At 42.0% G+C, this 25,641-nt stretch overlaps 1 protein-coding gene across 1 annotated transcript in view; it reads right to left on the bottom strand.

Annotated features, from left to right (window-relative positions):
- Positions 1-25,641, bottom strand: part of KDM4C (lysine demethylase 4C) — a 606,931-nt gene that overhangs the window by 220,084 nt on the left and 361,206 nt on the right. Inside the window, exon 13 of the mRNA XM_069764494.1 lies at positions 4,867-5,042. Coding sequence (XP_069620595.1) covers positions 4,867-5,042 — 176 coding nt within the window. The remainder of the gene's footprint in view (positions 1-4,866; positions 5,043-25,641) is intronic.

Raw genomic sequence — 25,641 nt, 5'->3', positions numbered from 1 at the left:
TTCACAACTAATATCCCACGGAGGTGTGGAGTTGGAATGATGCTCAAAATCAAAGTGGAAAATGAAGTTACAGGCTGATCCAACTTCAGTGGAAATGCATCAAGAAATGGAAACGATGCTCAGTAGTGTGTGTGGCCTCCACGTGCCTGTATGACCTCCCTACAATGCCTGGGCATGCTCCTTATGAGGCGGTGGATGGTCTCCTGAGGGATCTTCTCCCAGAGCTGGACTAAAGCATCCGCCAACTCCTGGACAGCCTGTGGTGCAACGTGACGTTGGTGGATGGTGCGAGACATGATGTCCCAGATGTCTTCAATCGGATTCAGGTCTGGGGAACAGTCGGGCCAGTCCTTGGCTTCAATGCCTTCATCTTGCAGGAACTGCTGACACACTCCAGCCACATGAGGTCTGGCATTGTCCTGCATTAGGAGGAACCCAGGGCCAACCGCACCAGCATATGGTCTCACAAGGGGTATGAGGATCTCATTTCGGTACCTAATGGCAGTCAGGTTACCTCTGGTGAGCACATGGAGGGCTGTGCGGCCCTCCAAAGAAATGCCACCCCACAACATTATTGACCCACTGCCAAACCGGTCATGCTGAAGGATGTTGCAGGCAGGATATCAATCTCCATGGCGTCTCCAGACTCTGTGACGTCTGTCACATGGGCTCAGTGTGAACCGGCTTTCATATGTGAAGAGCACAGGGCACCAATGGCGAATTTGTCAATCATGGTGTTCTGTGGCAAATGCCAAGCATCCTGCATGGCAGGGGTGTCAAACTGCATTCCTCGAGGGCCGCAAACCATGCGTGTTTTCAAGATATCCTTAGCTTTGCACAAGGTGCTGTAATTATTATGTGTGTAGGTGATTAAAGTATCACCTGTGCAGTACACGGAAATCCTGAAAACATGACCTGTTTGCAGCCCTTGAGGAACGCAGTTTGACATCCCTGATGCATGGTGTTGGGCTGTGAGCACAACCCCAATCTGTGGACGTCGGGCACTCAGACCATCCTCATGGAGTTGGTTTCTAACCATTTGTGCAAACACATGCACATTTGTGGCCTTCTGGAGGTCATTTTGCAGGGCTCTGGCAGTGCTCCTCCTGTTCCTCCTTGCACAAAGGCTGAGGTAGCAGTCCTGCTGCTGGGTTGTTGCCCTCCTATGGCCCCCTCCACGTCTCCTGGTGTACTGGCCTGTCTCCTGGTAGCACCTCCAGCCTCTGGACACTACGCTTACAGACACAGCAAACATTCTTGCCACAGCTCGCAGTGATGTGCCATCCTGGATGAGCTGCACTACCTGACCCACTTGTGTGGGTTGTAGAGTCCATCTCATGCTACCACGAGTGTGAACGCACAACCAACACTCAAAAGTGACCAAAACATCAGCCAGAAAGCATTGGTACTGAGATGTGGTTTGTGGTCCCCACCTGCAGAACCACTCCTTTATCGAGTGTGTCTTGATAATTGCTATTGATGAGCGAATATACTCGTTACTCGAGATTTCTCGAGCATGCCCGGGGGTCCCTCGAGTATTTTTTAGTGCTCGGAGATTTAGTTTTTCTTGCCGCAGCTGAATGATTTACATCTGTTAGCCAGCATAAGTACATGTGGGGGTTGCCTGGTTGCTAGGGAATCCCCACATGTACTTATGCTGGCTAACAGATGTAAATCATTCAGCTGCAGCAAGAAAAACTAAATCTCAGAGCACTAAAAAAAAAAAAAAAAAAAAAAATACTCGGGAGGACCCCCGAGCATGCTCGAGAAATCTCGAGTAACGGGTATATTCGCTCATCTCTAATAATTGCCAATAATCTGTTGTCCATTCCATTTGCACAACAGCATGTGAAATTGATTGACAAACAGTGTTGCTTCCTAAGAGGACAGTTTGATTTCACAGAAGTTTGATTTACTTGGAGTTACACTACCGTTCAAAAGTTTAGGGTCACTTATAGCCAAATTAGTTCTCATGTTTCGCACTGACGAGGGCCAACAGCCCGAAACATCGGGTCTGCAAATTGAGAAACAGATTTGGCTTTTATCCTAAGTCATATTGCACGACTCGTTAAAGGTGACTCGTTAAAGGGTTGATTGTGACTTTGTAGGATCGCTGCTTCCAACAGGTGGCGCTATAGAGTTTAAGTCCTCTTTTCCTCTGAAGAGGCAATTTGCATATTATATTTCCCAGAGGAGCATTGCACGGCAAATAAGCCTCCTTACCTTGACAAGCCAGAGCTGGTATTTCACTCTCCACAAGGAGAAACCTTACCCCATAGACTTGGGTCACTTAGAAATTTCCTTATTTTTTTTTAAAGAAAAGCACAGTTTTTTCCAATGAAGCTAACATTAAATGATTCAGAAATACACTCTATACATTGTTAATGTGGTAAATGACTATTCTAGCTGCAAACATCTGGTTTGTAATGCAATATCTTCATAGGTGAATAGAGGCCCATGTCCAACAACCAATACTCCAGTGTTCTTATGGTACTTTTTATTTGCTAACTGTGTAAGAAGGATAATGGATGGTTAGAATACCCTTGAAAACCCTTGCGCAAGTATGTTAGCACAGCTGAATACAGTTTAGCTGATTAGAGAACCTATAAACCTGACCTTCCTTTGACCTAGTTGAGAATCTGGAGCATTGCATTTGTTGGTTCCATTAAACTTTCAAAATGGCCAGAAAAAAAGAACTTTCATGTGAAACTCGACTGTCTATTCTTGTTCTTAGAAATGAAGGCTATTACATGCGAGAAATTGCCAAGAAACTGAAGATTTCCTACAAAGGTGTGTACTACTCCCTTCAGAGCAGAGCACAAACAGGCTCTAACCAGAGAAGAAAGAGAAGTGGGAGGCCCCACTGCACAACTAGATAAGTATATTCGAGTCTGTAGTTTGAGAAATCGACGCCTCACAGGTCCTCAACTGGCAGCTTCATTAAAAAGTATACGCAAAACGCCAGTGTCAACATCTACAGTGAAGAGGTGACTCCGGGATGTTGGTCTTCATGGCAGAGTGGCAAAGAAAAAGTCATATCGGGGACTGGCTAATAAAAGAAAAAGATTAATATGGGCAAAAGAACACAGACATTTGACAGAGGAAGATTGGAAAAAAGTGTTATGGACAGACAAATCCAAATTTGAGGTGTTTGGATCACACAGAAGAACATTTGTGAGATGCGGAACAACTGAAGAGATGCTGGAGGAGTGCCTGATGCCATCTGTCAAGCATGGTGGAGGTAATGTGATGGTTTGGTGCTGGTAAAGTGGGAGATTTGTTCAAGGTAAAAGCGATTTTGAATAAGGAAGGCCATCATTCCCTTTTGCAACGCCATGCCATACCCTGTGGACAACACTTGATTGGAGCCAATTTCATCCTACAACAGGACAATGAGCCAAAGCACACCTCCAAATTATGCAAGAACTATTTAGGGAAGAAGCAGGCAGCTGGTATTCTATCTATAATGGAGTGGCCAGCGCAGTCACCACATCTCAACCCCATTGAGCTGTTGTGGGAGCAGCTTGACCGTATGGTACACACAAAGTGCCCATCAAGCCAAACCAACTTGTGGAAGAGGCTTCTGGAAGGATGGGGTGAAATTTCTCCAGATTACCTCAGTAAATTAACTGCTAGAATGCCAAAGGTCTGCAATGCTGTAATTGCTGCAAAGGGAGCATTCTTTGACGAAAGCAAAGTTTGAAGGAGAAAATTATTATTTCAAATAAAAATCATTTTTTTGAACCTTGTCAATGTCTGGTCTAGATTTTCAATTCATTTGGCAACTCATTTGATTAATAACAGTATGAGCTTTCATGGAAAACACAAAATTGTCTGGGTGACCCTAAACTTTTGAATGGCAGTGTATATTCTGTTTAAGTGTTCCCCTTATTTTTTTGAGCAGTGTACCGGCCCCATGCTCTTCGGAGAAATAAAAGAGGTGTTTTGTTGTGAATTCTGTGGCTGAATTCACTCCTGTGGTCACAAGTGGTACTGCAGCTTCTGGGCTTCCTCCCTCAGGTGTTCTGGTGAGCTCGTTGGCTGCCTTGTTATTTAACTCCACCTGATTCTGTCTTCCTTGCTCCTTGTCAATGTTCCAGTGTTGGATCTGAGCTTCTGGATCTTTCCTGTGGCCTGCTGCTCTGCTTAGGATAAGTGCTTCTTTGCTTTTGTTGCTGTTTTTTCTGTCCAGCTTGTCTGTTCGTTTTTGCTGGAAGCTCTGAGACGCAAAGGGTGTACCGCCGTGCCGTTAGTTCGGCACGGTGGGTCTTTTTGCCCCCTTTGCGTGGTTTTTTGCTTTAGGGTTTTTTGTAGACTGCAAAGTTCTCTTTGCTATCCTCGCTCTATCTAGAATATCGGGCCTCACTTTGCTGAATCTATTTCATCCCTACGTTTTGTCTTTTCATCTTGCTAACAGTCATTATATGTGGGGGGCTGCCTTTTCCTTTGGGGTATTTCTCTGAGGCAAGTCAGGCGTGTATTTCTATCTTCAGGCTAGTCAGTTCCTCAGGCTGTGCCGAGTTGCATAGGTAGTGTCAGGGGCAATCCACAGCTGCCTTTAGTTGTGTTTAGGATAGGTTCAGGTATTGCGGTCTACAGAGATTCCACGTCTCAGAGCTCGTTCTATTATTTTTGGGTTATTGTCAGATCACTGTATGTGCTCTGATTACTGGCACACTGTTACTGGATTGCCTTCATAACAGTGCTTTGAATGTAAATGTTTCTTTGAAGTAAATATAAGAACTTTGAAAAATTATGAAATAATGGCATATGTATCATGTGGTATATACGATTGTTCATTTATATAACATTTACATCCAAATGACAGGTACATTTCAAACAACTGCATTTAAAAATTTAACTTACCTTGTAGTAAGGCAAAAAAAGACTACAGATGGCGCAATATGGCTTCAGTTTCGAGAATGACTGATTGTACTCCCTTTCAGCTGCAAAGCTTTGTACCTTGGACTGCCAGAGGTGAAGAAGTGGCTTTGCCCAAGGTTCAATCTCTTCAGTTGTTTCACCAGGGCTCTCTTGAAATTCTGTGTTCAGAGCAAAAAAAAAAAAAGTTGGTTGAATAATAATAAAAATACAAATAATCAAAATAACAGCACTTAAGACTAACTGTATAGTTGAAAAATTCCCATGTTGAACGTAGTTCCTATGACACAAGTTACTGAAAGCCCAACTATAGGTCCCAGAGAAGGAACCTGAAAGAGCATACGTATGCCGCTTTCAGGAGTAGATAGGTACACTAAGGTCTATCAGTTTAGATGCCAAGTGGGGTCTGCTACAAATATATCCTTTAACTTGGAAATTAAGTAGATGCTGTATAAAAAGAGGAACATCTGATGAGTGTTTTTATAATAATGCTGAGACACCTGCATGTCTTGCCATATGAATACGCATAAGGAGAGACCTGTCACAAAATGTTAAGTGGGGCTGACATCTATTGTCTGATTCATGCTGCCCAGGGTTTGTATCTGAAGACGAGCTGCCGTTAATGAGGTCTTAATAGAACATGTGCCTGTCAGTCTGGTTCTCGATACAGGATTACATATCTACTTAAAATTAATCAAAAACTATGTTTTTAAAGGGAAGTTGTCTGAGCACGATGACAAAGTTAAGTATAGGTGCTCAGGGCACCCTTGATGTTACCAAACATTTAACTACACCTATCCACCAGCTTGTTTTCCATATATTCCCACCATTCTCTGACTAACAATTAAGGGGGAAGGGTGAAAAGACTGAAAGAAAACAAGCAGGTGATATGGTGTATTTAAATGATTGCCTCTGCCATGACAAACTGAATTCCTACACTTTTGTTTGAACAGTCATTCTGTGCCGACAGAGTCCCTTTAACCACAGTACAGTGATATTGATGACTTTCTCCAGGATAGAAGACCAAGCAACCCCTTCATTGATCAGCTGTTTCCAGCTCCAGCAAGAGCCACAATGTAAGCAGTGCGACGCAGCTCTGACCAATGTTCATTGGTCAGTCCTGAGTATTGTACATCAGCCCCTACTCCAATCATAAGAGCTGACCTGCAGCATCCAGCACCAACCATTAGACAGCGTGTCGGAGCAGTGGTGTTTCACTCTGACACACTGCTTACACATGGCTGCTGCTGTATCAGCTCACTGATCAGATATTGATGATCTGTACTAAAGATTATTTACCAAAGTAATATTTTCGGGGAACATAAAGACTCTTTATTCATGCATTTTTGGAGAATGAATGCACAAAAATAGCAATTTTGGTATGATTTGATGTATTAATTTAATTTCTTATACGTTAAAAGATGTAAAAAAAAACGGAAAAAAAAAACAACTAGACCTACAACAGGATTTAACATACAATTATGGCCGAAAGTGTTGGCATCCTTGAAAGTGTTCCAGCAAATGAAGTACTTCTCCCTACAGATTACAGCAATTACACATGTTCTGTTAAACACAAGTTTATTTCCTTGGTGTGTATTGAGACAACACCAAAAACAGAGGGGGGGGGGGGGGGTGTTTGTGATACTCGGTCAAACTCACCTGTGGCAAGTTCCAATACAAAGGAAATAAACATGTGTGAAACACTTCATTTTCTAAAACAATTTCAAGAGTGACAACACTTCTGGCCACGACTGTATATTACACAGCACTTCTAGGATACAGTAATAATGTAGTGCAGTTTTAGGTGGAATTCCACTGAAAAAGATATTGAGAGTGCATAACACCCAAGTCTTTAATTGAAAGCCAAACTTGCAGCATAATGCAGTACCAGTAATGTAAATCTCTAACCAATGTCTTCTACATGTTGACTGTTGAGAATTACTTTCTGCACAGAAATTGGCATGAGATTTGGACTTTAAAAGTCCAGAACCTGTCAATTTTTGGGTGTAATCCATTTCAGACTTCACTATTGCAATGCAATAGGGAAGGGGGGGGGGAGGGAGGGGAGGTGGATATCGGCTGTGATTATGAAACAAAATCAACAGCAATATTGGCAATTTTTACTGCAAACAAATCTGCCATATGTGCAGGGACCCTAAAATCTAAAATTCATGATTGTTCTCTACTGAGGCTCATATCTTTCTCAAATTGATTTTTTTGTAACTTATGATCATACTGTTGTTGCATTAGAATTAGTTTTTTCTGTCACGGACTAAAACCAACAATAATGTTTAAAAGGAACCTGTTACCTCCTCCCCTGGTGTTTTTAACTAAAAGAGCCACCTTGTGCAGCGCTAATGCTGCATTCTGTCAAGGTGGCCCTTTTATTTGGGGTCCCTTCCGACGCTGCAATATTCGTTTTTTTAATTTGCCCGCCATACCTGTTGTCTGTCTGGAGGGCATGTCTTTTCCCCCCAAACACAAACACCTCCCAGCCATCACTTGGCCCCTCCTGTGTCCTCATTAACGTCCCTGGCGCCTGCGCCGTAAGCTCCTTTTTCGGGCATGCGGAGTTTGCGCTGCCCTTCGACTCACATCACTTGGTGGGAACTTACAGCGCAGGTGCAGGAAACGTTAATGAAGGCACAGGAGGCGGCTCCCACGGAGGGGCCGAGTGATGGCTGTGATGCGTTTGTGTCCGGGGGAAGAGACATGCCCCCTGAACAGACTACAGGTATGGCGGGCTAATTAAAAAAACAAATATTGCAGCATTGGAAGGGACCCCAAATAAAAGAGCCACCTTGACAGAATGCAGCATTAGTGCTGCACAAGTTGGCTCTTTCAGTTAAAAACGCCAGGGGGGGGGGTGATAGGTTCCCTGTAAAACAAAACATTTTAATGAACAGATTTTCTAGCTTCATCATAGGATGGGCAAACCACAATTAAATACAGTCATGTGAGTAGACCACTAATATGTGGTTTTATCCATAGTTCTAAAGCTTTATGGCATATTCAGCTACTAAAAACTTATTTTTGAAAACCGTGTTGAGTTACAAAATGGTCTAGTTTTGCCATTTTAGTCTATAAGGATACAAACTAAAATTTAGGAGGGTGTTCACGTTACAACAGCAAATCAACATTCTTAGCCAAGGGCTAATGCTGGAAGCACATCTATTGCTGATGACAGTCCACTATGTGTCCATTAACACATCAGCATGTCGGCATGATTTCTGGCTGGATCATGGGCGCACAATATGGTCATGGTAAGATTTTTTGGCATGATTGGAGTACAACCACGTTGTTTTAGAACCATTTTTTTTTTTTAGTTAAAAAAAATCCACCACAAGTGCATTGGTTTCTATTCATCTTGTGTAGTTGAGTAATAGTAACAGACAAAAAAAATCTTAGCCTCAGAGAATAAATGGAGGCATTTTTCAGAATTTTCCTCTTGAATTTACTCAGTCTCACCAACACAGGGAAAAGAAAGGGCATGCATAGGACTGACAAGGCAGAACAAAATCATGTAGACCTGGTTTCCATGTTATTTAATAGTTATCACACAGATCTTACTATGAGTAACTTGCTGAAAGGCTCTCGTCTAACAGTTCATCATGACTAACAGCAGAGAGCTGCCCAAAATACAAATGGTGATATAATAAAAGGTGATGGGAGAGATGAAAGAAGTAAAAAACAGAGTTGCACACTACAGATCAAGGTCTGAGAAGGTCTTTTATTGTAATTTGAGAAGATGAGACCAGTGGAATGGGATTTGTGTCCTGATGTGAGATTTTACATGGCATTATATTTTTTATATACGGTATATATATATTTTTACACTGATACAGCATGTATCTGATATTCACCATGCATAATATTTTTAGACTTCACAAGAAATATGTATAACTACAATGGCACGTCATGATCTATTAATACATTTACAGCATAAAGAAAGAAAATCACATCTGATATTTTGTAAGCGATACAAGAATAAAAAGTATTCTTGTTTTCCCATTTTCTGTAAAAGCATGATGAGGGAAGCCATCTTGAAGGAGCTGCTGTTAAAAGCAGCAGGTGTATGTGGTGAGCTGGGAACATTACTTGTGAATGGTGGGATTTGGCGCTTTCTACGTAGAAGTGATACAAGTTCGCTGGAAAGAACTCCACATAACAGGAAGGGCTAGCCTAATATTAAGATCAATAGACAGCGGGAAAATAGAAAGAATATAGGATTTTTAAAAAATATATAATTAGATTATTATTTATTATTATAGCATCATTTATTCATGGCGCTTTACATGTGAGGAGGGGTATACATAATAAAAACAAGAACAATAATCTTGAACAATGCAAGTCACAACTGGTACAGGAGGAGAGGACCCTGCCCGCGAGGGCTCACAATCTACAAATAAAAGAAATGTAAAAAATATGATCAGAAAAGTGAACCCGAGAAAGGATAGATGTTGCCAAATCCACAGGCAGCATATATCAGGCACTGGCTGCATGATCTCAATCACGTATGTTTCATTTTGAAACAATGCCGCATTTCAGAGAAAAACATACTTTAAAAGCTGCCGGGGAGCAAGCTGCACAGGAGACTGGTCATGAAGGGTTTCCCTGCCACATCCCTGGAGTTACAGGTCTCTCCCTGCATGTGTGTATAGAGAGAGTCCTGCCAGTCTAGGGTTAGGGCGGGGAGAAGGTGCTCGGGACAGACCTGTCTACTCTACTGTGCGGCTCCGTCCCCGGTAGCTCTTAAAGCCTGTTTTTTTTTCTCTCACATGCAGCACCAATTTCAGAGTCGGACATACCTGGCTGCAATCATACAGCCAGTGTCTGATACATGCTGCTTGTGGAGCTCATTTTGTTACGTCCACCACGAGAACCATTGTACATTCTATATATTCATGTAATTTGTTCACCATATTAAATTTTACATTTATGTTGTAGGTAAATATTTTTATTGGCATAAAAGTATCTACATAGAGTTTTCTGGCTAGCATGGTACCCCAATATAATTTTTTATTGTAAATCACATTGTGTGGTCAAAAACTGTATTAAAAGAATATCCTGAGCTGTGCTGCACTTCTCTGAACAGAAGTTGGATGGGGCTACAATGTTCAGGTAAAAACATTGATTGGGATGCAGCACTAAGCAGTTTCTTACAACTCATTCTCAGGACTAGGCTTTGCTTTACAAAAGATAGGAACCATGCTTTAACCCTTTAATGCAAATTAAAGAAACTGTCTCTACTGGGGTGCCAGTGTGTGAAGATGGTTCTGGAGCAGAGCGCTTTCTGCATGCAGTAGATTCTGGTTACATTACATAGCTGGCATATGCATATAAAAGCAACCGTCACAAATGAGCCTAGATTACAGCGGTTAACCATTTAAAAGCTGCTATCAATTTCTGACAGTGGCGTTTACATTGTGCCTAGTCCCATTGGTCCCTCATGACGCAATCCCAGAACATCAATAGATTGCCATGGCTGCTGGGGCCTGCTGAAAGCCCATGTTGCTGCTATCTAGGTATACCTGTGCAGCTCAGCCACAGGCGGAGCTTCACAGGAGATTGAGATTTTCACTATAGACTGTAGAAATGTGCATAAATAATTGCAGGTTCAAATTCCCTTAAGGGACTAAATAAAGGTAAAAGAAGAAAGTTTTAAAAAATAGGATTCAAAAATTACTCCTAAAAAATAAAGAAATTAAACATATTTACAATTACCACATATGTAAATATCTGGTCTACCAAAACATGTAATAAGTAGTGATGAGCGAATATACTCGCTACTCGAGATTTCCCTAGCACGCTCGGGGGTCCTCAGAGCATTTTTTAGTGCTCGGAGATTTAGTTTTTATTGCCGCAGCGGAATGTTTTACATCTCTTGGCCAGCATAAGTACATGTGGGGATTCCCTAGCAACCAGGCAACCCCCACATGTACTTATGCTGGCTAACAGATGTAAATCATTCAGCTGCGGCAAGAAAAACTAAATCTCCGAGCACTAAAAAATACTTAGAGGACCCCCGAGCGTGCTCGAGAAATCTCAAGTAACAAGTATATTCGCTCATCACTAGTAATAAGTTAGCTCAAAAGATGTAACAAGAAAAAAAAAATGCCAGAATTGTTTTTTTCTGTCACCATTTCCCATAAAAAAAAAATGCAATAAAAAGGAATCAAAATGTCTTAAGGAGCCCAAATTGGTGACAATAAAACAGGCCAATGCAAAAAAAAAAACAAAAAAAAAAAAACGAAAGCCATTTAGCATCACTGTAATTGGATTGACCATGAGAATCATGCTTCCTGGTCATTTTAACCCTAAATGAACATCAGAAAAATAAAACTCCCTAGGAACTAGCGCATTTCATTTCACCATTTTCCCCCCCACATTTTTTAGTAAATTTTATGGTAAAATGAATGGTGTTATTCAAAACTACAACTTGTCCTGCAGAAAACAAGCCCTGATAGGGCTTTGCTGATGGAAAAGAAAATGTTGCCTCTTGGAAATAGGGGAGGTAAGAACTTGGAAATAGGGGAGGTAAGAACAAAAACGCCAAAAAAATTGGTGTTTTATGAAAAACTTAATTCTCGGAATGTTTGTAGCTTGTAGTCCAATTGTAGTCCAACACAAATTAACATAGCCTTGTATGAAAGATGAGAATGTAAGAGACGTTGCAAGATATTGGCTCTGCAACCTGAAAAACAAATCTGAATACAACTTGGGAAGAGAATGAAACAGGCTGCAAGTCCAGATAGGAACAATAACCAAATAAAGTGCCATGATATTCGGAAATACTTTCCAAAGAGGGAAGTTAAAAAACAAACATATAAAGCAATATATTCATTCCAAAGTTCAGAAACTAGGGGTTTTACACTGGTTGACAAATGACCAAAATAAACACTGGTCAACTAAATGATTTAAGTTGACTGGTCATTATTAACATATTCCAATCATATTCAATTCTTCAGGGTATCATTCTTTCCCTCCCACACAGTTTACATTAAAAGCTAATTTTATGTTGTCATAACAGACAAAACCAGTAATAAGCGAAGAATTCATCATTAGTCATTATTGGTGTTCAGTGGTCGTTTACGCTGGACAGTGATTAGGAATGAATGTTTGTATGAACAAGTATTACATATTAAAACCCGGCAATAGATACGGCACTCACCAAGTTGACCTCCATATCCATATTCCATATCATTCCACATTAAAAAAACATTACATGACCACTGGGGCAAACATTATAGAGGCTTCTCTTGGAGTCGGAACTAAGACGGGTGACTCTTCTACAGGACCTTCTGCGGGTATGAAAACCTACTTGGTGAGCGCCGTATACATTTCTGGACTTCGTATGGAATATAAAGTATGTGGAATTCTATTCACTATTCTGCTGATGTTTGGGTGCTGAGCACCACCTATTCAGATTGGGTCTGATTGACTCCACTGCAGCATTTTGAGGTATAGTGCTGAAGACGATGCCTGCATGAATGTTTTGACGATCAACCCCAAAAGGCTGCTAATAGATTTTTCTTGGAAAAGCTTTGTCTCAAGGTAACTATTACCAAAATCACAAGTTATCATGTAACCATTGCTCGAACTGTTACACATGTCCATCAAGTTCATATGATAGGAGGCAACTTGCAGATCGCTGGGGGTCAGACAACTGGTACCCCAACTGATCGTGAGAAGAGTAGAGAAAGGGATGAGCATAGGCACCTTTGCTCCATTCAATATCAAGTTAAATAAAGCACTGTTCTAAGGATTCGGGGTCAGATGTCAGACCTATAACGATAAGCAAGTTATTTTCTATCAAAAGAAAGATCACAAAATGAGATTTATTGAAAACTATTTTAAAAGGGACTGTCCAGTGGCAAAGGATGCTTCAAACTAATAGCAATACCAACTGAACAATCCCCAGCTGTTCCTGTCTGACGTGCATGATGACTCCGCTGGTCAAGGGCCAGCCTCGACACACAAGAAATGCAAAGAAATGCCAGCTCAGCCAATCACTAGTTCATTTTCATACCGTGATTGACTTAAAAAAAAATGTCCTAGATGGGATCAGGAAGTAAATAGATATGACAAAACAGGAGCGGTGGGGGAATCATTAAAATATTACTACTTTTAAATTGTTTAAACCACTTTCGAGCTCTTTGACAAAAATGTACACCTGCTGGATACTTTGTGATTTACAAATTTCATCAAGTTTCACCATTAGGTATTACAGTTCATATTTATGATTAGCACTAACTTTGCTCAATAATAACAAATTTTGATTTAAAGAGGGAATTTGTAACCTTTTAGGTTATTTACTGCAGACCTATTCTGGGTTTCAAAAGTAAAGTGGGGATACGTGATAAATCAAGCAACTGGCTACTAATTCAAGGAAATTGGACTACAACTGGATATAATTTTCACCATTTACTTCCTGAATACAAGATTAAATATGGAAATATTAGAAATTAAGATGGTACACCACATCTGAAATCAAAGTGGTAACAAAAGGAAATTGATGATCAGATATAAAAGTAATATTCTGAGACCCAAATGTCATAGGGAATCTCTTTTTATAAATTAGTGTGTAGGTGAAATCTGACCCTGAGAGTCTTTCTGTTTCCAATATACATATATCCATTTTTATGTAAATAAATCTTTGTCTAAATAAAAAGTGAATCATATTGTATTATATGCCGTAAATTGGGGTCTTATCTTCTCACCCTTTTTAAGATGTTAGTTTGAAGAGTGAGGAAAAAAAACTGATTTTTTGTGACGCCATGCTTACAGCTCTGGCTTAATTGTGATTGATTTATTTTAGGTGTAATAGTGCATGAGGATCTATGTAATAGTGCAATTGTTAAATAGTGTGTAATGCTGAATTTTATATAAACTGATGCCACCAAACACTTACAAAGTTACAAAGAGCTGCACAAAATAGAGCTACTGATTTTATTATTTTATTTTTAGAACTCTATGTATAAAAAATGAGCTGTAATCACAGAATACAGTTTAATTGAAGCCAAAATCCAGACTCAATATGACACTAGATATTTATGTGGCTTCTACTCATGTAAATTGATATGTATTTGGTGATTCCACTTGCAAAATCTGGAAGAATTGAATAAAGAGAGGATGTGGAAACAGAAACCATAAACTTGGATATGTTGTGCTGGAGATTGTTTGAAGGCTTTTCTCCAATTCCTGGGTTTGGTTTGACATATAACTAAGAATTTAGTATGATTCACAACATTCACTTCTACAAAGAAATATTTTACATTTGAGTAAGTCACGAATAAGATCCCTAACACTTTCTAAAATAACAAATCCGATCCCTTACGCTTGGTTAAAGAAAACAGGCTATATTGTTAAAAATTATGTATAAACCCTCTCCCCCCCAAAAAAAAAAAAATTGTTTGAGGCCTAGCATTGTCATCAGAAATCACAAAGGGCCCAGAGAACCTGCATATGGTCTCACAATGGGTCTGAGGATCTCATCCCGGTACCCAATAGCAGTCAAGGTACCTTTGGTGAGCACATGGAGGGCTGAGTGGCCTTCCAAAAAAATACCTCCCCATACCATTACTGACCCACTGCCAAACCAGTTATGATGGAGGATGTTACAGGTAGCAGAACGTTCTCCGCGGTGTCTCCAGACTCTGTCACGTGCTCAGTGTGAACCTGCTCTCTTCCGCGAAGAGCACAGAGCATTAATGTCAAATCTGCAAATCTGGGTGTTCTCTGGCAAGCACAATACACACTTGTGGATGTCAGGCTCTCATAACACCCTCATGGAGTCTGTTTCTGACAGTTTAAGCAGATAAAAGGATGTTATTGCTCTGCTGGTGGTCATTTTGCAGGGTTCTGGTACAGTTCCTCCTTGCACAAAGAAGAAGGTAGTGGCCCTGCTGCTGTATTGTTGCCCTCCAGTACACATCTCCTGGTGTGCTGGCCTGTCTCCTGGTATGAGCTCCATGCTTTGGACACTGTGCTGCCAGACAGATACCCTTCTTGCCACAGCTCACATTGATGTGCCATCCTGGATGAGCTGCACTACCTGAGCAACTTCTGTGGGTTGTAGTCACCATCTCATGCTACTGTATAGTACCTATAGGGGCGAGAGCACTGACAAAATGCAAAAGTGACCAAAACAACAGCCAAAAAGGATGAGAACAGAGAAATTGTCTGTAGTCACCCCCAGCAGATCCATTCCTTTATAGGGGTTGTCTTGTTAATTGGCTATCATTTCTACCTGCTGTCTGTTCCACTTGAACAACAGCATGAGAAATGCATTCAAAAATCAGTGTTGCTTTATAACTGGACAGGTTGATTTCACAGAAGTGTGATTTACTTGGTGTTATAGTGTGGTTAAGCGTTCCATTTAGTTTTTTCCTGCAGTGTATGGGTCAGTGTATGCCATACAGTAATATACGGTGCTTTGAACTTTTCCATATTTTTTCACGTTACACTTATTTTATTGGTATATTAGGTGATATACCAACACAAAGTAGCAAGTGTTAGACACATGTTTTCTAATTACCGTATATACTCGAGTATAAGCCGAGATTTTCAGCCCAAATTTTTGGGCTGAAAGTGCCCCCCTCGGCTTATACTCGAGTCACGGTAGCGGTGGGGTCGGCAGGTGAGGGGCTGAGGGCGCTGAGGTATACTTACCTAGTCCCAGCGATCCTCGCGCTGTCCCTGCCGTCCCACGGGCTTCGGCGCTGCAGTTTCTTCCTCTCTTCAGCGGTCACGTGGGACCGCTCATTACAGAAATGAATAAGCGGCTCCACCTCCCATAGGGGCGGAGCCGCCTATTCATTCCTCTAATCAGCGGTGCCGGTGACCGCTGACAGAGAAAGAAGCTGCGGCACCGAAGACAGGAGGGGACAGCGCGAGGATCGCCAGGACTAGGTGAGTATAGCATATTCACCTGTCCTCGTTCCAGCCGCCGGGCGCCGATCCATCTTCCCGGCCGGCGCCTCCATCTTCCCGGCGTCTCTGCTCTCTGACTGTTCAGGCAGAGGGCGCGATGACGCATACAGTGTGCGCGGCGCCCTCTGCCTGATCAGTCAGAGCAGAGACGCCGGGAAGATGGAGGCGCCGGAACGAGACGCCGGGAGCTGCAATCAAGGGAGGTGAGTATGTGTTTTTTTTTCTTTATTGCGGCGGCACAAATTTATGTGGAACATCTATGGGGCACAGTGAACGGTGCAGAGCACCGTATATGGCACAGCACAGCTATGGGGCACAGTGAACGGTGCAGAGCACCGTATATGGCACAGCACAGCTATGGGGCACAGTGAACGGTGCAGAGCACCGTATATGGCACAGCACAGCTATGGGGCACAGTGAACGGTGCAGAGCACCGTATATGGCACAGCACAGCTATGGGGCACAGTGAACGGTGCAGAGCACCGTATATGGCACAGCACAGCTATGGGGCACAGTGAACGGTGCAGAGCACCGTATATGGCACAGCACAGCTATGTATGGGGCACAGTGAACGGTGCAGAGCACCGTATATGGCACAGCACAGCTATGGGGCACAGTGAACGGTGCAGAGCACCGTATATGGCACAGCACAGCTATGTATGGGGCACAGTGAACGGTGCAGAGCACCGTATATGGCACAGCACAGCTATGTATGGGGCACAGTGAACGGTGCAGAGCACCGTATATGGCACAGCACAGCTATGGGGCACAGTGAACGGTGCAGAGCACCGTATATGGCACAGCTATGGGGCACAGTGAACGGTGCAGAGCACCGTATATGGCACAGCTATGGGGCACAGTGAACGGTGCAGAGCACCGTATATGGCACAGCTATGGGGCACAGTGAACGGTGCAGAGCACCGTATATGGCACACCTATGGGGCACAGTGAACAGTGCAGAGCACTGTATATGGCACATCTATGGGGCACAGTGAACGGTGCAGAGCACTGTATATGGCACATCTATGGGGCACAGTGAACGGTGCAGGGCACTGTATATGGCACATCTATGGGGCACAGTGAACGGTGCAGAGCACTGTATATGGCACATCTATGGGGCACAGTGAACGGTGCAGGGCACTGTATATGGCACATCTATGGGGTACAGTGAACGGTGCAGGGCACCGTATATGGCACATCTATGGGGCACAATGAACGGTGCAGAGCACTGTATATGGCACATCTATGGGGCACAATGAACGGTGCAGAGCACTATATGGTTCACACCTATGGGGAAATATGAACGGTGCAGAGCACTATATGGCACATCTATGGGGAAATAATGATCTATTTTTATTTTTGAAATTCACCGGTAAATGCTGCATTTCCACCCTAGGCTTATACTCGAGTCAATAAGTTTTCCCAGTTTTTTGTGGCAAAATTAGGGGGGTCGGCTTATACTCGGGTCGGCTTATACTCGAGTATATACGGTATTTTAAAAATATAAATCTGAAAATTTTGACATTTGTATTCAGCCCTCCCAGTTAATACTTTTCAATTATTGTTGCAAGTCTTTTGAGGTATGTCTCTACCAGCTTTGCAAATCTAGAGGCTAAAAGTTTACAAATAAGGCTGCCATCACACTAGGGAGTATTTGGTCAGCATTTTACATCAGTATTTGTAAGCTAAAACCAGGAGTGGAACAAATAGAGGAAAAGTATAACAGAAACATATGCACCACTTCTGCATTTATCACCCACTCCTGGTTTTGGCTACAAATACTGATGTAAAATACTGACCAAATACTGCTAGTGTGATGGCAGCCTAAGGAAATACAAAACTATTGCTAGCCCATCTGTGAACAGAAATTTTCAAGTGTTGCCACAGATTCTAAATTGGATTTAGGTCTGGACTAGGGGAAAGAATAGAAAGACGGATGGAAACGTTTTCAAGTTAGGATCTTGGGGGGCACTTTTTGTTGGTATAAGAAGAATTAAAGTAGTACACAGAAATAGCCAAAATGTGAAGTTATTTTCCCAATTTATATTTTTTCTTGTAGTCAACGTTTATAGCTCACCGTAATTTATTACCCTTTTGGCTCCAGGAGGAAAATCTCCTTAGGGTATGTTTCCACGTTCAGGAAACGCTGCGTGTTTGACGCTGCATGGAGACGCAGCGTCAAACACGCAGCGTCCAGATGATACAGCATAGTGGAGGGGATTTCATGAAACTATGCGTGGTAACATGCATCCGGCGGCCCTGCGATTCCGGCCGCCTTTGATTTTACCACAATGTACTAGACAACGGGAAAATAAAATGTGGTGAAATTGCAAAAAAAGTTCACCAAATGCTAAAACTGACCTTCCATTATGATTCTCCAGGTCATTAGTTTGCATATACCAAACACGTACAGGTTATTTTTTTTATTTCAGTGGTTACAAAAATAAATAAAATAAGGCGCCATTTTCCGAGACCAGTTACACCTCGTTTTAAGGGACGTGAAGCTGGATGAGGGCCTACTGTTTTTGCACTGAGCTGACGCTTTTATCAATAGCATTTTGGGGTAGGTTTGATCTGAGACCCATGAATCGGGGGTCATCGGCGCGTTGGCATGACAACCAGAAGTATCCTTGATACCTCTATGGTTGTTGATGACTGATTGCTGTGAGCGCCACCCTGTGGTCAGCACTCATAGCAATGCTGTAATTATACTACATAGAGGTGATCTGAGCATCACCTCTATGTAGCAGAGCCAATCAAATTGTGCAAACTTCTAGCCTCCCATGGAGGATATTGAAGTATTCCAAAAGCAATAACAAAACGACAAAATGATTTTAAAAATAAGCAAAAAAAAAAAAAAATTACCGCATATACTCGAGTGTAATGGGGTCTACCAAGCTGGAGTACCTCTTTCAGTACCACACCGTGTTTCAGGAGGTCCACTCTGCTTTTGCTGGATTCTGAATGAAGGACGCTGGCTGGAATTCCTTGATTACGTGAGAGCATACAAAAGCTGACTGCTACTCCACGTATTTCCAGTCTAAAAGAACACACTTTATTCACAGCACACAGAATATATAACACAGATACACAGGGCAGGCCAATAGAAAAAACAGGCCAGACATACATTACAATAGCCGCAGGGGCCGGAGCCTGCTGATATTTACTGTGGGAATTGGGGGAGGACTAAAGGGGAATATCGTGTCCCCTCTGCCCAGGGGCACAGCCTGTGGACTGATGCATTTCACACCTATTATACATAATATATACTGCATAACATATTCTTGGTGCTGGGGGTTCTGTAACACGAGTATAAGACGACCCGAGTATAAACCGACCCCCCCAATTTTGCCACAAAAAACTGGGAAAACATAATGACTCGAGTATAAGCCTAGGGTGGGAAATGCAGCAGCTACCGGTAAAAGTCAAAAGTAAAAATAGATACCAATAAAAGTAAAATTAATTGAGACATCAGTAGGTTAAGTGTTTTTGAAAATCCATATTGACTCAGGATCCCCATTGTTGTGAGTTCTGTTTTTGGGCTCCCTCTGGTGGTTACTGATGGTACTGGGTGATTTGTGTTCTGCTGTCTCTGGTGTCCACCTGTTCTATTAGTATTTGGGAGTTTCCTATTTAACCAGGCTTTCTTGTCATTTCCCCGCCGGCTATCAAAGTTATCAGAGTGTTTTGTTACCTCAGCTTCTGGCTTCAGTAATCTTCAGGACAAGCTAAGTTTTTGATTTTCTTGTTCCACGTTTTGATTTATTTTTGTCTTGTCCAGCTTGCATATAATTGTTTCTTTGCTGCTGGTTGCTCTAGCGGGCTGTAATTGCTCCTCATGTTCCATGAGTTGGAACATGAGTTCAAGTAATTACAGGATGGTTTTTTGAAGGGTTTTTTGCTGACCGCGCAGTTTACTTTTGTATCCTCTGCTATCTAGTTTTAGCGGGCCTCATTTTGCTGAATCTGATTTCATACTGTGTATGTGCCTTCCTCTCATTTCACCGTCATTATATGTGGGGGGCTGCTATTTCTGTGGGGTATTTCTCTGGAGGCAAGAGAGGTCTGTGTTTCTTCTAATAGGGGAAGTTAGATCTTCGGCTGGTGCGAGACGTCTAGGATCAACGTAGGCACGTTCCCCGGCTATTGTTATTTGTGTGTTCAGGTTTAGGGTCGCGGTCAGCTCAGGTTCCATCACCCTAGAGCTCGTTGGTGCTTGTCCTTTTGTGATTCCCTGCCATTGGAATCATGACACCCATATAATGCTCCGTAATGTTCATTATGGCCCCATAAGATACTCCATATTAAAATATGCCCCATATAATCCTGCATAAAGGTTAATAATGGCCTCATAAGATGCTCCATAGACATATTTGCCCAATATAATGCTGCGCAAATGCTGACTATGGCCCAATAAGATGCTCCATAAAGATATTTGCCCCATATAATTTGCTGTGATAAAAAAAAAAAAAAAATCACATACTCACCTCTCCGTCGCTCAGGCCCTGGCGGCGCTTTCAATATTCACATGCTGATCGTTCCGGCGCAGCTCCATCTTCAGCACTGGCGTTCAGGCTGAGGGCGCGCACTAACCACGTCACCGCGCCCTCTGACCTGAGCACTACTGCTGAAGATGGAGAGGCGCCGAAACGAGGAGCAGGTGCTCCCCTCCCCGTTACTCACCTGCTCCTGGCGCTGTGCAGTCCCTGCTTCCCGACGCCGCAGCTTCCTCCTGTAGTGAGCGGTCACGGTTTCCGCTCATTTCAGTAATGAATATGCTGCTCCACCTCTATGGGAGGTGGAGCCGCATATTCATTACTGTAATGAGCGGTACCATGTGACCGCTCAGTACAGGAGGAAGCTGCCGGCGCCGGGAAGCCAGGGACCGCGCCAGGAGCAGGTAAGTATAATTAGACAGCCCCTGCTCCCCCTCACCTGCCGACCCCTGGGTATGACTCAAGTATAAGCCGAGAGGGGGACTTTCAGCCCCAAAAAAGTGGGCTGAAAATCTCGGCTTATACTCGAGAATATATTATATTTCAAAAGAACGTATACGCAACAAAATGGTATAATTAAAAATGTCAGCTTGGAATGCAAAAAATAAGCCCCTGTGAACTTGATCTATAGGATAATGTATGATCCCAAGATATGTAGGAATTGTCTGATATAAAAGAGAGTATGGAAGTCTGAGAATTGACCAATAGAAAATTGACTCTGTGGTCATATTCACATGATATCGTGGCGGTATTTTAGCATTTTTTGCACTTTGTCTTTTTTTGTTGCACTGGCACTTTATTGCACGTTTTTTGCAGCTTCAAAAAGTTATATATATATATATATATATATATATATATATATATATATATATATATATATATATATATATATATATATATATATATATATATATAGGAAATAAAGGTTAATTTTTATAAATATACCCCAAATCTGCTGAGGCTCATCGATATTTTGGTTTTGGGTCATCTATTTACCCTTGCTAACATATGAATCAAGGCTACATTACCAAGCGTAGCAGCGCTTTGGATGCAGCATATCTTTGCTGTGTTCAACTTCTAATCACACAGGTAAATCCACATGTGTTCACGGAACTATGCCTATTTACCGCATCCAATACATATCTATGGTGGAAATTTCTGTTGTGGAGACTAGGGTCTACAGCTCATAAACCTGTGTCAAATAGAAGCACAGTGAGCATGGGATTTATAGAAATCCCATCCACGGTGCCTGTACTGAACAATGCAGCGTTTTGAACGCATTAAAAGTGCGCTGCGTCCAAAACAATGCTATTCCTGATCGTGGGCACGCACCCTAAGAAACTTGAAGCTGCGATCTACTGATCACTTGTGTAATACATAGTAGGGCTTCAGCAGAAATGTTTATCTGCTATGAACATCTACGTGGCGGCGCTCATAGCAGATCGGCAATGACTAACACTGGGGTCTCCTTCAGACCCCGGGTTGTGATGCCAACCCATCGGGGCTCCGCAATCTAGTGACAAGGGTGCAGATGGGCGGAACTAGTGATGAGATTCTGGCGAGATCATGTTAAATGCCGTGGTCAGAATTTGACAGCAGCATTTAACATGTTAACAGCAGTGGGTGGATCACAATTCCGCGATAAGCTGTTAGGGGCACATGACAGCTCATGAAATTAGCAGTCATGTGCTGAGGGGGAGACACGACACATGACGTATATATATATGTCATATGTCGTGGAGGGGTTAAATATTTATCTTTAAAATATCGTCTAATTCCCCAGAAAATTAAACGATTGAGTCATTACACAAACTATAAGCCTAAAAAATGCAGACATCTCACCAATAAACTACCGTATATAAAAAATAAAAAAAACACCTAAAAATTGGTGCTGCGTTCTCATTAATAAATGGATGATGAGTGTAGACTTCCTTTGGATCTTGGGCTCTCTGATCTTGTCATTACAAAGTAATTACTATGGAGTTTCAAATACGTATAAACCTTGTAAGCATCAATTTAAGGAAATTAGCAAGAATATAAGGGTACTACTGCTTTCATGGAAACACAGAAAATGTAAAGCTCTGCCGAGGCTGACAACCAATACTTTGTAGTTAAGAAAAGCAAAAGGTAAAAGCACAGAGAATTCTATTAATGACTGTGACAGAACAATAAAAGCTGGTAGAGCAATGAGCAAGATGAAAGCAGAATATAAGCCACATTACCAGATTCACTCACAATTTCTAACAAAAGCAGAAAGATAAAGGTCAACGCAAGCAACTCTCCTGCTCTAACTTACAAAGACAGCAGATAAAGGAAGATGATGCCTCTTTGTTCAAACAATCTGAATACAAAGGTAAAACACAAGAAATTATATCGTTATTCCAGTAATCTATGCATACATTACTTCTCCCGCATTTGTAGAAAATTAACTCGCTGAAATGTGGATTATCCAGTAATCATCAAGTCCTGAAATTAAGACTTCATTTGAAAACGAACATTCATTGCCTAAAGCAATTAAGGAAATATTCAGCCAAATCCCTGCGTTAAAGCCCAGCTTAGTTTCATCCAAGTCCCTTTTCACGTCTGGAAGATTCTGACAAGGTACTCTGGATACCCAAAGACTTTGCCAAGATATTAAATAGTAAAGTAAGTTCTCTACACACTGATAACCTTTGGCAGGACTGATCTTATGTAGAATAATCAGTCATGTTCATTTGTGGTCTACTTCAGACCACATGACCAGTAAGATTATGTTTTTTGCTGCTCAAACGAAGTCCCATAAACCCATTGCATTGTAAAGAAGCTAACACGCACAGAACAGTAAACTGGACATCACTGCTCTGTCGCACCGTAGAGAAGGTGCATGCTTGGCATGGCATAGAGGCATGTTGGACAGCCTCAAGAGACAAGGGCAGCAGGCCGTCTGTGTGGCCAAAAAGAGATAGAGAGATGGACTGCATGGCAGTGGAGAAGACAGCACAAGGCTTTACAGCTGGCTAGGATTGTAGCTTTGAAACTAATGAACACCCCTTAAAGAGGGCCTTTCACCAAAATGTTTCATGTTAAACTGGACACATGATGTAATAGGAACTGCAAAGCAGAATAAAAGTTGCTTTTTTATTATTTTGTCTGTTGTCTGAGATATCAGCAAACTATTTAACAAGAGAAACAAAAGGGACAGACATAGAAATCTCTGCAACAAATGTGCTGCTTGAGAATGTAGTCTAAGGCAATATCCAGACATAGCATGATAAAACAAGTACCGGTAGACATAGCTGCAACATTACTGTCGATAGGGTGAAATTGCTGACGTTTCCACAACAAACTCATAAGTTGCGGGCTTTCAAATGCTCATTTATCCATGCAGAATTTCTGCTACATGTGGAAAAGAGTTGAAAACCCAATATACATGTACGGTAATTTGCTGAAGATTTTTGGTGCGGAATTCACACTTCAACTATAAAGAAAATAAGTTGTTTGAACTTCACCTAAAGCTCCCTACATCCATCAGTGTCACCGATATGTGTGGTGACAGTTTTCACATGTACCGGAGACACTTACACACGTAGACTCAGTCAAGTGAATGGGTCTGTGCAGTTCAGCATGTTTTCACAAATCGTCTATCCATGGGCAAAACATCATGTCTTTTTACCAGAAGCATGGGCCAAAAAACATCCTGCACTGATGACACACGGATAACATCGGTGTGACAGGTACCAGTGACTGGGAATCAGAGGTACTGCTCGCGCTGATCCCTGGCGACAGCTTTTGAGGCAGCTCTCATCATTGATCGGTGCGAGCAGGGGACAATGTTGAGAAATGTATTCAGCCCCCACTGTCTACACCTAATCACCTGAAGCCATTGTAGCCTGTAAAAAACAAAAAAACAAAAACACAATATCGCTCATCTGTCTGAAGTTGAAATAATCCATAATGTCCCACGCTATAATCCATCTGTGCAACATTTGCTCTTCAGCATGAGTGGTGGCCTGAGGTGACGGCTCATGCTGAAGAGCAGGAGCCAATGACTCGCTGCAGAGAGTGTGCCCATGTCCTTCGTGAGATCAGCGCAGTTCACAGTGAGAAAACGTCGCACAGATGGATTGTGGCTTGGGACAACTCTCAACATTGTCGCCTGCTCGCACTGATAGCAGGGAGAGGAGGCAACAACGATGTGAGCTGTGTTCAGCGCCCGATGCCTGTGAACAGCGTGAATTGTGCTGGCTTTTCTCCTGGTGCCGGCAAGTGTGAAGCTGATGTGGCATACGGGTGGCAGACGTATACCAAATATATGAAACACCGACACCGATATCTCCGGTACAGGTTTTACCAGAAATATCAGGCGTGTGAAGGAGGCCTAGATGTGTATGGTCATGGTCCTACAAAAACTCAATCATAGAGACTATTTGAAAAATTTCAAGAGACTACATTACATCATTAATTAGAATTCATCAGGTATTCTGACATTAGAAATAAACAACCCAAAAGAGAAAGAAAAAAAAAACTATTTGAATGAAAATATCTGGTCATAGAAGACAAACTTTGCTATCACTTTAAATACTGTAAAAAAAACGCTGAGAAGCCAAAAAAGAAAACAAGATATACCGAAGCCTGGATAAAAAGTGTTCTTGCTTTCTTGCCATTTTACGTGAAAGTACACACAAAAAAAGTCTTCGGTAATAGGTCGATTAATATCCCAAATCAATTTACAGCTAACTGCAAGCATGACTTTTTTATTGCTTTAGGAAACAGGAATTCAGCCACATAAAAAGCTGTAATTATTTCATGGCCTTTCATAATGCATTTCAAGTTTTTATATGTGTACGAGATGCTTACCGACATCATCCCTTACCAAACACTGAAATATTTGTATACCCTGCCCTGGGCTTTAGGGCTCTTGCAGATGAGCAGATAAATCTGAAGTGCCCCGTCTGATTTTTAGTCAGATAGCACATGGACAGCTATTCAAAAATGCTGTTCAGATGGACGATTTTTCTCTTGGTCCGACCATCCATATGAAAAAAATATCACAGCATGCACTACTTTCTTCTGAGTCTGGGATGAAACTCAGACCCATTCAAGTCTTTAGTTGCGTAAAATAAAAAAGTATCAGGTCCTACATGAAACATCCAAGTGACAACAGATTTTTAGGCGATGTGCACATGTTGCGGATTGTATGCGTTTTTTGCCACGTTTTTTCACCATGAAAACGCATACACAACACAACCCATTGAATTCAACGGGATTCCGCAATGCTGTGCTAATGCTGCGTATTTTTCCACGGCGGAATCGCATTGTGGAAAAATACGCAGCATGCTCATTCTTTGTGCGG

The sequence above is a fragment of the Ranitomeya imitator genome, chromosome 1 (genome assembly GCF_032444005.1).
Source record: "Ranitomeya imitator isolate aRanImi1 chromosome 1, aRanImi1.pri, whole genome shotgun sequence".
Lineage (NCBI taxonomy): Eukaryota > Metazoa > Chordata > Amphibia > Anura > Dendrobatidae > Ranitomeya > Ranitomeya imitator.
Note: the sequence above shows the minus strand (reverse complement) of the source record. Positions and strands in the feature narration are given on the sequence as shown.